At 40.8% G+C, this 17,276-nt stretch overlaps 1 protein-coding gene across 5 annotated transcripts in view; it reads left to right on the top strand.

Moving 5' to 3' along the window:
• CW7 overlaps positions 1-17,276 on the top strand; it is a 54,548-nt gene that overhangs the window by 11,998 nt on the left and 25,274 nt on the right. For all 5 annotated transcript variants that reach the window (XR_016076207.1, XM_010275142.3, XM_010275133.3 and 2 more), the window contains one exon: positions 2,367-2,473. Coding sequence is in view for 4 of the 5 variants with exons in the window: in XM_010275142.3 (XP_010273444.1) it covers positions 2,367-2,473 (107 nt within the window). In the remaining variant the exon portion in view is untranslated. The remainder of the gene's footprint in view (positions 1-2,366; positions 2,474-17,276) is intronic.

The following is a 17,276-nucleotide window of genomic DNA, read 5'->3' as shown; positions in this document are numbered from 1 at the left end:
CTGAATGTTCTCATGACTTAAACCTCCATATTTCTTGCTTTTGCACACCACTTCCCATTTAACTATATGGCATAGTTGTCAAGGCGTCGCCTAGGCGACTAGTTGTCCTTGGCTGGGCGCCTCACCCAAATGCCTTGACCTTTAGCAACTAGGCGCCCTTCTAGGCGACTAGGCGTCCGCCTAGGCAACTAAGATCAGCCTTGGCGACAAAAATTACAAGGTGGGCACCTTTTATAATATCATTTATATTGCTATTATCTTATTAATGTATGTGTTAAATTGTTAATACATTTTATTATATGCTATATATATCAATTATACTTTGTTTTAATGGTTTACTATTGAAATTTAAAAGATCAAAGGGCTTTGAGGAGAGAAAAAGAAAGAAAGAAAGAAAGACAGAAAAAGAGGAAAGAACGAATAGAATTATAAAGAGTTTTGTTTTTTCTATTCTCTCTCTAATTAAATAAAGCCGAAACTCCATCCTTGTTTTTTTTTTTCTATTTTACTTTCCATCTTGAATATCTATCATATAAAGTTAATAACCTTCTTTAGCTGCTAATTGATATGAAATTGCTCTATTAAATACTTATTATAGTAGTATTATTTTTGAAAGTAATGAGATTAATATATGTAAAAGATTTTTACCTTTTAGATGTGATGATTTTTCACATTTTTAGAGGAAATTTAATGTTCTTAATAAAGAGAATTGCTATTTTTTCAATTAATATACATGCTGAATGGTATATAAAATTTTTATTGCATAGGCATCCCAGTGTCGCCTAGAATTGCCTAGACGCCTCAAAAACCATGCTATATGTTCCTTCTTCTCTTCCCCTACTTCCCACAAGAAATCCCTCATTCGCTTCTCAATCCTTCTACTTACCCCCACTGGAATCCAAAACACAAACAGAAAATACACAGGCATATTAGCTAATGTGGATCTGATTAAATTAATCCTTCCCCAAAGACAAGTTGCTCTTCTTCCAAGAAGCCAATCTTTTCATAAATCTTTCAATTACAGGGCTCCAAAAGGCTCCCTCTCAGACTCTCCCCCAAAGGTAATCCCAAGTATTTCATTGGCAATTGTGAAACCAAACAACCCAGAACCACTATTCTTCATAATAACCTCCATTAAAAAACCCCAGTCCATCAAGTCATAGGCCTTTTTCAGATCCAATTTACAAACAAACCCTTTCCTTCCAACCCTTTTCATCTCCTCTACACTTTCATTTGCAATTAAAATTTGACCAATGATTTGTCTGTCTTGTACAAAGACCCTTTGCTCCTGAGAGATTATAGTTGGAAGGACAGTCCTCACTCTTCGAGAAAGCACCTTAGCAATGATCTTATAAAGTCTATTAATCAAGCTGATTGATCTAAACTCTGTTGGGTGCATAGTATCAATCTTTTTTGGTATCAGCACCTTAGCAATGTTGCTTGTGGTAACTGGATCTGCTTCGGGAAAGATTCTTGGTGTGGCAATAGAAAGAGAAAAATACAGAACTCCTAGGTACTTTCATGACCTGATCTCCAATGAGGCAATCTGGAGTCCAAGATTTAGGCAACACTAAAATAGGAGGCCAACCTTGTAGTGGAGACATTCTGTCAAGACTCAATCAGGGCAGCATCTCAAGTGGAATAAAGGTGAAGTTATGGTTGGGTGATCTGAGATGCAATGTCTTGGTAAAATCATGCTTATAGTGAGGCCCAAAGAATTTCCCATGGAAGAAGGTATGGTCCCCACCACCCCCAGACCCCGAAAAGGCTACTTTCTTGAGAGCTATTTTAGATAAAGATCTTAACAATAGGCCACCTCATAACCAGATGTAGAGGCATACATAATATATACTTGCTAACTAGGTGCTGTATGGATCAGTCTCTTGTATCTTGTGATTTGGGGTTTTCTCTATCCAGTTGATTATAGTGTCTGGATGCCATGGTTGTTCCTTGCCAACTTACAAATCTAGTTTAAGCATGACCAGAGAGATTTTTGTAGAAGGGATTAAATTTTTGTGGTCAGAGTGACCTTTTTGGTCCTCTACTCACAAGGATCAGGGGGTTCAATTTTTACACATTTGTATTGATTGTGAATCCTTGATCCTTTGATTGTTATCATTAAAAGAAAATTCTTGATCATTTGCTTTTTTTTTTCAATGTATAGCTTGTAAATCCTGTTCAGGAGTCTAGAATTCTAGATATGTGACCATTCAAATTTTACTTGTGGTACTTGCAGTCTTGCACATTTATTTATTTTTCACAATATGATATAACAAGATCATCCTTTATATTATATGTTATAAAAGAATCGTGCTTTAAGATGACTTGTAATAACACAACTATATCTGTTTTTCTATGTCAACTAGTTGGAGAAAGTTCTTGGTGAAAACCCTGTAGAAGTGGATTGGAGGCGGTCATTCTATTTGAACTTAATTGCACATACTTCATTCACAGTGACTGTTGCAATTTGCAGGTAATCTTCACTTGCTTATGATTAGAGTATCTTTCTCTCTTATGTGGTGACATTTTGGATCCAAGATCTGTCTCTGCATTGTACACGTCTCTTCCTGCATATATGATATATATTAGAATGGTTATCATTGGAGTTATTTCACTATTTTGTTTCATTTAGTGTTGCCTATTAGCTGTTACACAGATTTCTGAGATTTGAGAAAATTCTTGTTACCACCCTTCACATGATTTTCCTTTTCTCATGTTTATATATATTGTGATGGATGTGATTGAGCAATTTAGATATATTGTGCTTACCACTCTCTTGACTTAGTTCTTGTGGTTTGTCAGCATTGAAAGTTATTTGATCCAAAACAGCTTTGCTTATTGGACCTGTTAATGGATTTAAGTATACTTATTATTGATAAACGAAACCATATACAAGTATGCTGCATCAGTGAGAAGAAGTTATCTGTTACTAACTGATGGAGCTAAAAGAGCTAGGGCAGACCAAAAAGGACATGGGCTAAGTAGTGAGAAATGATCTTAAGGGCGCAACTCGGGTTGGACCAAGTTAGCATTTTACACTACTTTGAACTTGGGCTTCAAGCTGAACCCATTGAAATTTTGACAAAAGGCCAGACCAAGCCTGCCCAAGTTGCACCCCTAATGCATATGGCTATGGCACTGAACAGTGGAATGGTGGAACAGGATTCATGTAGCTGACCTATATTGTTGGGACAAGGCTTAGATGATGATGATGATGTCTGGCTAGTTTCTTTGCATTGGGACTAAATCAGTCTCCCAAAAAGCAAGATTCTTGCTATTCATGCAGCAACAATCATCTGAGAACTAACATGGTGGTGGTGCACGTTGAAAGTTGTAAAGGGACAGTGGATATAGACGAAGGAACCTGGCTTTTAGTTGTCAGAGAAGACTTATAGCTATTTAACAGAAGATATCACCTTAAAACAGAATAGAGGAATACAAATCATGCAGCTAACCTTAATTCTGTGGGTAAAGAGTAAAGACAATCAATAATGATGTTGATCTTCAAGATATTAATAATCTGTTATTGCACCTGTTAGAAGAAGTGATCTGTCATAAATTGATGGGGCTAGAAGAGCTAGCTAGGGGCAGAAAAAGGACTTGGGTGGAAGTGTTAAGAAAGGATTTAAGCACTTAACTTGACAATGGATATGACAGTAAACAGAATGGAATGGTGAAACAGGATTAATGTAGCCAACCCCATATAGTTGGGACAAGGCTTAGATGATGATGATGATATTTTCCCATGAGGAGATATTTGGTTGGTGGTTCTACCCTCATTTTAATCCTAGTTCAGGCCTTAAGAAGTTTTAGCATTTTTTTAATCTTTTCTCTTATATGTTATTGAATGTGTCCTTGTCCTTGATGCATAGATGCTAACATCTTATGCAATAATAACAAACACTGAATCTCAGTCCATCTCCTCCCTCCTCTCCTTTCTCTCCTTTGTTTTTATTGCCCCAGAGCTTCCTGACAAAAGAGTTTGGTGGCCTTCCTCCAATGGACTTTTCACAGTTAAGTCTTTTTTTCTTAAGATTGGTGGTAGGGACCGATGGCTCCTCCTTTCCTTCTAAGAAAATTTGGCTTTCCATGGTTCCCCCTAGAGTTTGCTTCTTTCTTTGGGAAGCGGCTCGTGGCAGCATAAATACTTTTGATAAAATCTTGAGGAAGAGAAAAGATCATTTGTATCTGACCCCTCATGTGTGTTTACTGTGCCTAAAGGAAGGAGAATCATGTGGTCGTCTTCTTATCAATTGTGAAGTGGCTCATAGTCTGTGGCAAAATTTCCTTAACCTCTTGTGTAGTTGTGTAACAGCTCTTTCTTTTGGGTTCCTCCTCTTGAAGTGGAGATTTTCTCAACCAATGGCTGGGTTGTAGGTTGGGAAATAGAGGCAGATTGTTTGGGAAGGTGGTAGTTCATGTGGTAATGTGGAGCATCTGGGAGGAATGACACAAAAGGGCTAAGGCAACTCTCCTTTGGAAGACTTGAAAGCGAGAATCCTATTCCTAATCAGTGGCTGGTTGAAAGCTCACAAGCTGTTTAGTGACATTTCCTTTGGAGATTTGGATAGAAACTTGTGGAATGTGCTAAACTCTTGCTTGGTGCCCCCTAGCCCCCTTACTCTTCCTCCCAGACCTCCGGTGGATGCCATTCTTCAATTTGATGGCAGCTTCAGAAGTTTTTCAAGCCACAGGGGACAGGATGGGATAGAGGGCCAAGTTATTAAAACTAATAGTAAGCTGCTTTGGGCGTTTAGTGGGCCGATTGGTATAACAGACTCAGCAGAAGCAGAAATTCATGCCTTGCTCGTGGGTTTGAGAGCTGCAACTAACCTGAATTTAACTGATCTGGTGGTGGAAAGAGATTCTAAAATGGTTATCAGCTGGATGAAGTATTTAAAAGTTGGTCCTTGGAGATTCAGCTTCTTCTTTAATGAAATCAGAGATCTTTTTGTCCTCGGTTTTTTTGTCATTTTAGATGGATTCTTAGAGAGATGAATAGAGTGGCCGATTCTTTGGGCAAATCTTGGGTGGGGAGGGATTTTTTGTACAGTGACTCCTCAATGTCTTTGTAAATCCTGCGCAAAAGGCATTGAGGAGACAGTGTCGTGTGGAGTATAATCTTGGTAAGATGATATTTTTCTACTTTTCTTTGTTTTATATCTTAACTTATTGTTGCTGTTATAGAGGAGTGCATGACCAGGGGTATATGTCATTTTCTTTGTATTACAAAGCTATTTTTCTACTTTTCTTCACTTCTCAGATCTGTTTACTTTCTCCTCTCTTTTCTTCTCTCCTTCAGCATCTCATTCTGATCTATAGTTTTTCTAAACTAAAATAACAAGTTGGTATCACAGCAGTCGATCCTTGGGTGAAGAACATGCAGCTATAGGATCGGGGAACTGCATAGAAATCCGAAAGGGTTGATGAATACCCTTTGTATTTCCTGGTTTTAGGAGGATCTTTGGAACTTTTTGAGAAGGTTTGAACAGTTTCTGCTGTCCAAGAAAGGTGTCTTGGAGATTCATCCCTAAAATCAAGAAAACTAAAGATTTTGGTGTTTTTTTTCCTGAATTCTGAAGTTTGGAAGTGGTGCTCAAGTCTTGTTGGATCATCCCATATCTCCATTTCACATTTTCACCCTTTCTCCCAGTGTCCACAGGGTTGGTCTCTTTTTATTGTTTCCTGCAGTGTAATCTGGGATTTATAGTTTTTCATCATAGGATACTTTTTGTCTCTATTCTAGGCTCTTTTAGAATTATGAACCTACATTAGGTGGTCCATGGTCTCATCTAAGAATGACTCCAAACAGAGAATGGAGTGCATTTCTCAACAATTTGGTTATGGGTCCAGTTGTTGAGTGTAGGAAGAAGAGTTAAGGGAGAATGGGTGTGTTACTGTTCACACCCAAAACATTTCATTATATACTAAGATTGAAATTACAGTTATGTCCCTATAAGGGTGCTCGAAATACAAATAGCAGAAAGGACAACAATACCGCTAAGTCAAATGCATATTCTCAACACTCCCCCCCCAAGCTGCATAGATATCTATCATGCCCAGCTTGCTCAAGTTTCTATCAAGTTTTGGCTTGTTGAGACCCTTAGCGAGGCAATCAACAAGTTGATCCTCCAACCTAACAAAAGGTACACATATTTCTCCATTGACTATCTTTTATCTAATGAAGTGTCTATCAACTTCAATATTTTTTGTGCGATCATGTTGAACAGGGTTATGAGCAATGTTCATGGCAGCTTGATTATCATAGTATAGCATCATTGGGGTTTCAGCTTGGATCCCAATCTCTGATAACAAGGACTTTAACCATAGCAACTTTGATACACCATGAGCCATAGCTCTATATTCGGCTTCAACACTAGATCGGGCAACAACAGATTGTTTTTTACTTTTCCAAGACACAACATTACCTCCTACCAAGGTGAGGTGGATCTTCTATCATCTATAGAACCTTGCCCAATTAGCATCAGTATAAGCCTCAACCTTAAGATGTCCCTAGTTAGAGTATAACATTCCTTTACCTGGACACCCCTTTAGGTATAATCTTGTTGACAACATGTATATGTCAATCTCTGGGGCTGTGCATATACTAACTCACCATGCTAACAACATAGGATATATCAGGTCGAGTCAAGCACATGTAAGGAATCCGACCAACAAGCCTCTAGTAGACACCCTTGTCTGCAAGAATATCTCCATCATCAACACTCAATTTATGATTGGGGTCAATAGGAGTTTCAACTAGCTTACACCCCAATTTTCCAACTTCATGAAGGAGATCAAGGGCATACTTCCTCTGTGAAATGAATATCCCTCCCTTTGACCTTGCCACTTCGATTCCAAGAAAGTATCCGAGATTCCCAAGATCTTTGATTTCAAATTTAGAAGCAAGGAATGACTTTTAGTTGGTTTATCCCAGAGTGATCATCTCTAGTGACAACAATATCATCCACATACACTATCAACAAGGTTACTACTTACTAGGCCATTAACCCTTCTTATGAACAAAGTATGGTCTACATGTGATTGTGTAAACCCAATTTTGAGAATAACTTTCCTAAATCTATCAAACCAAGCTTTAGGGGACTGTTTAAGCCCATAAAGAAATTTTTTTAGACGGCAAACCTTCCCCTCACTTTTAGGTAAGATTACCCCTGGCAGTAGATCCATATATACATGAAGATCTCCATTTAGGAAGGCATTCTGCACATCCATCTAGTATAGAGGCCATGAATAATGAGTAACAAGGGGCATAATGATTCAGATAGAGTTCATTTTGGCTTCAGGAGCAAAGGTCTCTTGATAGTCAATCCCATATGTTTGGGTGTGTCCTTTTGCTACCAACCTAGCTTTGTATCTTTCAATTGGTCCATCAGCCTGATGTTTAATGGTATAAATCCACTTGCGGCCCACTGGGACTTTGCCTTCAATAAGAGGAATAAGCTCCCAAGTGTGGTTTTTTAAGAGAGCCTCTATCTCTTGGTTCATAGCATCCTTCCACTAAGGTGACTGCACTACATCTGAAACATTACGAGGAACAGAAGCAGAGGAGATAGCAGTAATATAGGCATGATAGGAAGGTGAAAGAGCATCATAAGAAACATAGTTAGTGATAGGTGTCGTACCCCTAGTTAGTGGACCTAAACCATTCAGGTTTGAGAATATGTGGTTAACTCATCCTGGGTTTGAAAGCTTAGTGAAGGATTGTTGGAACGAGGAGTTAAGGGGAATAAAGTGGAAAGGAATTAAGTTTCATCAAAAGTTGAAGAGATTGAGAGTCAAATTGAAGGAGTGGAATAAATATCACTCTGGTAGGGTGGAGGAACAAAAGTTGAGCTTGGTCACACAAATTGAAAAATTGGATGAAAAGGAAGCTCAAGGGTTATTGAGGGAACATGATAGAGAATCAAGAAGGCAATTGAAGAAGGACTTAGAAGAGGTTTTACTCAGAGAAAAGATTTGCTGGAGGCAGAAGTTGAGGCACAAGTGGATTAAGGAGGGGGATGGGAATACTAGGTTCTTTCATGAGTTAGCAAATGGTAGAAGGAGGAAGAACTTAGTAGCTAGATTAGAAATAGAAGGGCAGGTGGTCACCAACCAAGAGGATATAGCCTGGACCTTTGTAGATCATTTTAAATCCATCTATAGTAGGTCTTTGAATGAAAGGGTACATGTGGATGGTTTGGAATGGCCGAGATTAGAGGAAGAAAAAGCAAGGTGGTTAGAGAGGAACATTGAGGAAGAGGAGATCAGGAGGGTAGTGTTTATGATGGATAGATCTAAGGCGCCAGGTCCCGATGGATTTACTATGGCTTTCTATCAAGATTGTTGGGATATCTTGAAAGAAGATCTTCGTGTTGTTGTCGAGGAATTTTTAGAGAATCATATAGTAAGTCCAGGAGTCAATGGCACTTTCTCGACCTTAATTCCTAAGAAATCGGATGCTATCCAACCTAAGGAATTCAGGCCAATTAGTCTGGTAACAAGCATTTACAAAATCCTGTCTAAGGTGTTGTCTTTGAGGCTTAAAGCAATTCTCCCATCCTTAATAAGCCAAGAACAAGGAGCCTTTGTACAAGGGAGACAGATAGTAGATCAGATCCTAATTGCTAATGAGTGTGTGGAGGATATGAGAAGATCTAAAAGAAAAGGCTTTGTTTGTAAGTTGGATTTAGAAAAGGCCTATGATTTGGTGGACTGGCATTTTTTGATAGAAGTATTGAGAAATTGTGGATTCGGGAATAAGTAGTGTAGTTGGATTAATGGATGTATCGGTTCCTGCCATTACTCTGTCTTGGTCAATGGAATGGTGAAGGATTTCTTCCCAGCTTGTAGAGGTATCAGGCAAGGAGACCCTCTATCACCCTTCCTCTTGACTCTAATAGCAGTGAGGAAGATGAAGATTTGGACGAAAGCTCAAATGATGGTACCAGTGTGGGCAGTGTAAACGACGAAGGTGGCTATGTCGGAGGTGACATGGATGGGTGGAATATTGCAAGCTTATTTCAGGGTGAAGGTTGTAACCAGACTAATTCATGTCCAAGACTCCAAAGTGTGCAAGGTACAACAAAAGGGGCAAATCGGGAGAACCTGAAGCAGAGCAGGAACACACCTCCTAGGGGTGATTCAGGGGTAGAAAGGAGAGATCACCAGAGTGACCAAAGGACATAAGTACTTTCCAACCAACTCAGGGAGATAGACATTTACCAACCTCTGGAACAAGAGAGGGAGGCCGGGAACAGTCCTTTTCCAACCGTTCCATCAATCCCAGGTAACAAAGTGAATTCGTCTTGTGCTACTAATGTGTCTCCTATGTCTTTGGTTCCAGATTCCGTCCCGACGCCATGTACTGTAGCCCATGAATATGCAGCCAAACTAGATGGTGGGTTGTCCGTGGTAGTGGAGAAGGAAGTGAAGGACTGTGGGGAGGTGCGGGAAGGGAGGTATAGGAACAAAAAAGTGTGGAAATCATTGAAAGAGTGTTTAGTGAAGTTGAAGGAATTCTGACTTGGAGGAGGGATGGGGAGGAAGGAAGAGGGGAGGGGTCAGTGGAGAGGAAGGAAAGGAAGGAGGGTAGAGTGGGAGAAGAATGTGGGGAGGGAACATGGATGGAGGCAGGTAACAGGAGAGGGGGGATGATTGGAGAGGAGAGAAGAGGGGTGGGACCAAAGGTGAGGAGGGAAGGGCAGGGGGGCAGAGTTGGAGGGGAAAGTGCAGGAAGGATAGGGGTGGAGGATTCAGTGAAAGAGGACATGATAGCAAAATTTGTGGGGAAGATGGGGTGTAGGCCGGAAGATCTGAATGTGCTGAAAGAAGGTCTACAAAAGAGGAAGAAGGAGATAAAAACAAAGAAGTGGAAGCTGAGTGAAGTAGAGAGACTGGAAAGAGATGTAGAAGGGGATAAGAAGTTCGGGGCAATAGGAGAAAGAAGAAAAGGGGGAAAGTAGTGGGTAGGTAGAGAGGGAGTCAAGAAAGAAGTGGAAATGAAGATACTTAGTTGGAACATGAGGGGAATAGGGAGTGCAAGAAAAATAGCAACAATAAAAGAGGTGATAAGGAGGTATGACCCAGATATTGTTCTGTTACAAGAGTCCAAGAGAATGGAGTTTAATAATAGTTGGGCGAGGAGTGTATGGAAAGCCAGGGGGATTAGCTGGGTGGTTGCTCTTTTATGGGGTGCTTCTGGGGGGATTGTAACAATGTGGAAGAGGGATGCGGTTGAAGGCCTAGAGGAGCTGATTGGGAAGTATTCAGTTTCCATGAAGTTTAAGCAGTAAGAGGATGGTTATGTATGGGTGCTCACAAATGTATATGGACCAAATGACTACAGAGAGAGAAAGGAGTTGTGGGAGGAATTGGCTGATGTTAGAGGATTGTGGGATGGGCCATGGTGTGTGGGTGGGGACTTTAATGTGATCAGATACTCGGAGGAAACCAATAAAATTAATCAGAGGGTGACAAAAAGCATGCGGAAGTTTAACAAGTTTGTGGATGCCTTTGAGCTTAAAGAGATTCCTTTAGCCCACAAAACATTTACATGGTCAAATCTCCAATCTAGTCCCATCTACTCTAAGTTGGATAGATTCATGTTCTCTTTGGATTGGGAAGAACATTGGGGAAGTTTGGTTTCTAGAGCTCTCCCAAGGGTGACCTCAGATCATTGGCCCATAGTGATTTGTAAGGAGGAAAGGAGTGGAGGACCCGTCCCATTTAGATTTGAAAACATGTGGTTACTCCACCTTGGGTTTACTCATAAAGTAAGGGAGTGGTGATATGACTGTAACCCAATGGTGGATTGGGAGGGGATAAGATTCCATAAGAAACTACAATTTGTGAAAGCAAAGGTCAAGGAGTGGAATCTTTTGGAGTTTGGGAGGTTAGAAGAAAGAAAGAAAACGTTGATGGACCAACTTGAAAACATTGACTCTAAAGAAGAAAGTGAAGAATTTGGAGAGGAAGATAAGGAACTCAAAAGAGGCTTGAGAAGACAGTTAGAGGATTGCCTACATAAGGAGGAAATAAGTTGGAGGCAAAAATCTCGGTGTAAATGGTTGCAGGAGGGAGACAAATCACTAATCAAATCTTAATTGCTAATGAGAGTGTGGAGAACTTTAAGAAGGCTAAAAAGAAGGGAGTGGTCTGTAAGTTGGACTTGGAAAAGGCTTATGACTTGGTGGACTAGGAATTCTTGAGGAAAATTTTGATCAAATTTGGGTTTGGTGGTAGATGGTGCAATTGGATCATGGGCTGTGTTCGGAATTGTCATTATTCGGTGCTAGTGAATGGAACAGTGGTAGAGTTCTTTCCAGCCAGTGGGGGTATAAGACAAGGAGACCCTCTCTCTCCTTTCTTGTTCATACTAATTGCGGAGGTCCTAGGGAAATTGATTCACAGAGCAGACTCGAGGGGTCTCATTAGAGGTTGGAGAGTCAGGAGGACAGAAACCCCCCTCACTCACTTATAGTTTGCTGATGACACGATTCTATTCTGTGAAGGTGGCAATGTGAGCTTTATCAAGAACTTGAAGTTGGTGATACAACTGTTTGAGCAAATGTCTAACTTGAAGGTGAACTTTGGGAAAAATTGTGTAGCAGGGGTGAATATGGAAGAGGGAGAGATCAGGGAGAGTGCAGAAGTGTTGGGGTGTGAAGTGTCAGGGTGGCCACTGAATTACTTAGGGTTACCATTAGGTGACAACCCTATGAGGGAGAGCTTTTGGAACCCGGTGGTGGAAAGGTTTGAAAAAAGATTGGTCTCTTGGAAAAAGAATTACCTCTCTCTTGGTGGAAGAGTTACACTGATTAAGGCCACGCTTGCTAATTTACCCATCTAATTCCTGTCTATGTTCAAAATCCCAGTGAAGGTATCTAACAGGTTGGAGAAGTTGATGAGAGACTTCTTGTGGGAGCCGGGAGAGGAGAAGAGGGATCATAGAGTCAGCTGGGAGGTAGTGTCCAGGAGTAAAATTTGTGGTGGTTGGGGGCTCGGGTTAGAAGGAATATGGCTCTTCTAGGGAAGTGGTTGTGGAGGTTCCCTTTGGAGAAGGAGAAGCTATGGGCCAAAATTGTCCAACAATTTTGTATGCCCTTAGCTTCAATCAGAATGATGTACTTTATGAGTTTATTGTAAATGAATAAAAGTGCATATTTGATTCATGTTCCCTTGGTATGTTTCTGTGTAATACCCTTAAACTGGACATTTAATGAGACTCGTGTTAGTTTAGAATGTTCACAGCCAGTGGGTCGGTCTGGGGAGACCTATCCTGATAAGGCTGACACTGTTGTGCCACCAAGTCGGTTGGGGTAGCCTTGTCTCAGCTGCCAGGGTGAGACCCTAGGCACATACAGTGTAGGATTAATTGAATCTATGAACTGGACCAGATTTCCAGTATTGCCTTGGACCTTGGAGATTAATGGGCAAAACTGGAAAGTTACACCTGACCCCTAGACTCGATTATGATACTGCACTAGGTGTCGGATTGGGTTGTCTTTGATGTACCAATCAGTGAGATCCTTAGCAGAGGTCAAAACCTAGGTATGTTGGGACAGTCTGAGAATTCATCTGAGTGGGTGATCATAGTGACAGGATCAACCCCTTTTGTCGGACAAAGGTAATGATCGGGGATGCACTCTCACTGATGGAAACCAAGACTGCCGGCAACCGATTTCAATCATTGAGATTTGTTTTGCAAAGTATATTTTATATGAGATATAAAAGTATATATATTATGGTTTCTAAAAGGTTTGCAAAAGGTTTTAATTCCCGGGACCCATATAAATAGAGAGTGCAACACTGTTCCTTGCAGCCGAGGGAGAGGTCCTCTCTTGTCGGGCAGTGTATGATCATTATGGGCTGAGAGGTTAAGTGTAAGACCATTGAGGATAATACCTGATGGGCTAATCTTGCATCTGCCCACAGTCCCTGGGTGTTACAAGGTGGTTTGGCCCAGGGACCACTTAGGGCAAGTGTTGGGCCCATAGAGCCCATTTGATGGGTTTCAGGGGGTGCACTGTCCATAACAGTGTATTCGGCCAGGCCTTGTAACAAAGGCTGGGCCGAACCCATGTGGCTGATGTGTAGATCAATGCTTGGGTCCCACGCCATACAAGGAAGCCCAACTGGGCAGCAGTTAGGAAGGTTAAGTGAGCACATAAGCTTAATGGGCCTAAAGCCCATTTCGAACTGGACTTATTTAATAAGTTAAATATGGGCGAATTTTGAGATGGATCAGTAGATAGGATAGGGTCTTAACCCTATCCACTCAGAGAGTCCAGATCTGATTCAGATTTGGAAACCTCCTAATGAGATTAGGAGAAGGTTGATCTAATCTACAGATAAGATAAGGGTTTATCCTTATCACTTAAAGAGATGTTTGATCCAAATATGATTTGGATAAGCAGCTCCTAATTGGATTAGGAGCTGATCCTTTGGGTTTACAAAAGAAGGAGGGGGCGGCAGCCTTTAGAATAAGATAATCAGATCCTCTTCAGTGCTGAAATCATAGAAGAAAGATTTCTGCAATCCCTGCAAAGATCTTTCTTGCCGCTTCCTTCCTGTAGCCGCCAGACATCCAGTTCAATCTCCAGTTGTGGGAGAAGTCAAGATTCGATCTTGACATCAGTTCTTTGAGAAAGAATTGATAGGAAGCTGTGCTCACGTGCCATCCTACTGTTTCTTGTGAAGGACAGAATTCTTGGAGAAGAATACTGCTGGTTTTGCTCCATCCTGCACTGCGTCATATTTAGTGGGAGCAGTCTTTGGATCCTTCCTTGGGCGTGAACACCTTTGTTGGGAGATACTTTTTCTCTGTATCAGGTATAATCTTCTCCTACTCCTTTTGGTTCAGATCTGGTTCAGTTTATGGTTCAAGATTGATCCTTGAAAATATGATTTTCTAAATAGGGAATGTGATTCTCAGTTGAAAGGGAGAGAAAAATTTTTGAAATTCGCCCCTTTATTCTGCAAGATTTGGGCGTCCATACGATGGATCTCTCCTCCCTTCAAGAATAGTGGCAAGTATACATGGGTTGGAGCACAATGGTTGGGATGCTGGAATCAAAGCTAGGACCACAAGCTTTTCTCCTTGGAAAGCCATTCACGATATGCTTCCAGTATTCTCCCCCAATATCAACTATGATCTCAAATACTAGCAATCTTGCTTTCTGCTCTCTCTAAAAACTTCAAATTCGCTAACTTAAGCATCAGAGTGCCCACACTGGGTAAAGTACCCCAAGACCTTTAATACTATTTTCTTGCAGTTCGACCGGCCACGCAGTAGACCAACGTTCAAGCTGCCTTCCAGCAAAGAGTGACCAGATCATGCATCATCACATACCTTCGACCAGAGTGGGGATCAAAGCACTTGTACCCCTTTTGGACTGGAGAGTAGCCCAAAAATATGCATTTGATAGATTTAGGGTCAAGTTTCAGACGAGGACTCATGTCATGAACAAGGTAGCTACAACTAAAGACTTTGAGAGGCAGACTGAAAATAGGATCCTTAGGAAAACAAAAGCTGATGAGGGGATTGAAGAGAAAGGGATCGTGAAGGAACTCGCTCTATTGGACTATCTATGTTATAGTCCTAAACAAGATCAAAGACTTTATAAAAAATCAAATAGGTAAGGGCTTCTCCTAGGACAAGTATCGAAGAATCCTCGAAATTTTGGGGGATTTGGAGGAGGACCTTATGGAGATGAGTTAGTACATGCATCTGGAAGAGTAGACCTCTAGCCACTTCTCTACTGTACCATTTTGTTGCGGAGTATGAGAACATGAGCTTTGATGAATTGCTCCCTTTCCTTCAAGGAATAGTCGTAGATGCTTTTCAAAATACTTCTTAGCATTGTCAGACCTTATTATCTTGATGTGCTTTTCAAATTGTGTTTCCACCATCTTGAAGAAGCTTTGAACAATGGCAAGAACTTCATCTCTACTCTTCATCAGGTATAGCCAAGTATATCTAGAGTAATCATCAATGAATGGTATAAAATATTTATAGCCACCCATACATGGAATAGAGTATGGGTCCCAAACATCAGTGTTTATCAAGTTGAAAGCAACATCATTCCTATTACTTGCAGGATATATAGTTCTACATTGTTTTGAGAGATGACAAACTTCACATTGCATACCCAAACTAGACATAGGATGACATAAGTTTGGAAACAAAAACTTAATGGACTTAAACGACACATGACCGAGGTGACAATGCCACAACTTCAAAAGACTCAAATTTTCATCTTGGCATGACTCAGTCTGTCACAATAATCCTTGCTTCGAGGTTTGATTAAAAAGGTAAAACTCCATTAGCTTCATGTTTAGTTCCAATTGTCCTCCCCGTTCTCATGTCCTGAAAACACAATGAGAAGAGAAAAAGGTCACTGAATAGTTATGGGATTTGGTAAGAGTGCTAATAGATAAAAGATTCTTGTACAATTGGGGAACATGAAGGACAAAGATCAACAAAAGATCATGAGTAAGCTTAACTTCCCCCAGACCAGAGATTGGGATCTGAGATCCATCAACTACAATGATTTTTCCTTCCCCTGGAGCCAATTTATAAGAGGTAAAGTGGGAAGGCATACCAATCATATGTGCACTAGTTCCAAAGTCCACAATCCAAGAGCTAGTAGGAGAAGGTTGATAAGTGCAGTACCTGTTTTTGCAAAAGCACTAGAAGGATTACTAGAACCAATAAAGGCAGAGGACACAAACCTCTCAAGCTGAGTCAATAAAATCCTGAGCTTCTCCATCAAATCAAAGGAATCATGTGTGGGACCTTGTACATTAGGAGGGCAATTAGCTCCAACAGTAGCAAGATGAGTATTACCTTCTTTGTTGTTTTAAACTTGTCAGGCTTCAAATGTGGATTCCATTTCCAACACGTCCTTCGTATGTCTCGACTTCTTGCAGTAATCGCATACCACATCATCATGCTTTTCATTAACACCATGTAGGCAGAATGATCCATCACTGAGGTCTGCATCATGGCAACCCTTCTACTCTCCTTCCCCTGCACTAAGGAGTATGCAGTAGCAAGAGAAACAATATTTGCACTCAAAATACGCTATCGAGTAAAATCATACTCACCATTCAATCTAGCCAAGAAGTCAAAAATTCGATTCTTCTCAACATACTTCCGATACTGCTCACTGTCCTCAGGGTTCTTCCCTTCCAAGTTCTCCAAATGGTCAATTTCTTTCCATAGAGACTGCAAAGAAGAGAAGTACATGGCTACAGTCCTCTCCCCTTGACGCATATTACAAGCTTCTCTTCGGAGTTGGTAGACTTGAGCTATATTTTTTGCCTAAGAGTATGTGGTTGTAACATGATCCCAGATATCCTTGGCAATGTAGAGGAACATGTAGTTGCGGGCAATATGTGGCTGCATCAAACACACCAACCATGACATAGCCAAGGAATTATCCTATTCCCATCTAGCAAGTTTGGGGTCATTAGGTTTTGGCTTCCCCTCTCTCAGTAATAAATCCCAGCTTACCCCTACCTCCTATAGTAAGCTTGGCTGATTGAGACCGCTCTAGGAAGTTGGTTCCATCAAGTTTTGTAGTGGTTATCATACCACTAGAGACATCAACATTACCTGAAAGCACTCCAAAATAGTCTGTAACTCCTTAGGCACACCCATTTGAGTTGGGTAGGCCTTTTATCAGTTCTACTGCACTCCAACAACCAACCGAAACAGACAAGATCCACAAAAAATGGGAGGCCCAAAACTAAACTGGCGGCAATATATGAAGAGGAAAAGACCTCCCGAAGAAAGATTAGAGGTCATAAAATTATGGAACCACTTCCCATACCTTCAGGGATGCCAAATGAACCAAAACCAACAAGTTCCAAACAAGCATTGAACTCAGACAAGGATGGAAAAATCTTGACACACAAGATCCACAAAAAAATGGGAGGCCCAAAACTGAACTGGTGGCGATATATGAAGAGGAAAAGACCTCCCGAAGCAAGATTAGAGGTCATAAAATTATGGAACCACTTCCCATACCTTCAGGGATGCCAAACGAACCAAAGCCAACAAGTTCCAAACAAGCATTGAACTCAGACAAGGATGGAAAAATCTAAACATCGAACCAATAATTTTTTGTAATTTCTGTTTGTAAAATCTGGGAAAAATTGTAGACACATCAGATTAAGATAACAACCATACCAAAATAACCCTAAAATCAGGGCGCACTGGAGTAGATCCAGTTTCAGGGGTTGCCACCAGTACCTGTACGGTCTGCTGA

Source organism: Nelumbo nucifera, chromosome 5 (assembly GCF_055504915.1).
Source record: "Nelumbo nucifera cultivar China Antique chromosome 5, China Antique-T2T, whole genome shotgun sequence".
Taxonomy (NCBI): Eukaryota; Viridiplantae; Streptophyta; class Magnoliopsida; order Proteales; family Nelumbonaceae; genus Nelumbo; species Nelumbo nucifera.
Note: the sequence above shows the minus strand (reverse complement) of the source record. Positions and strands in the feature narration are given on the sequence as shown.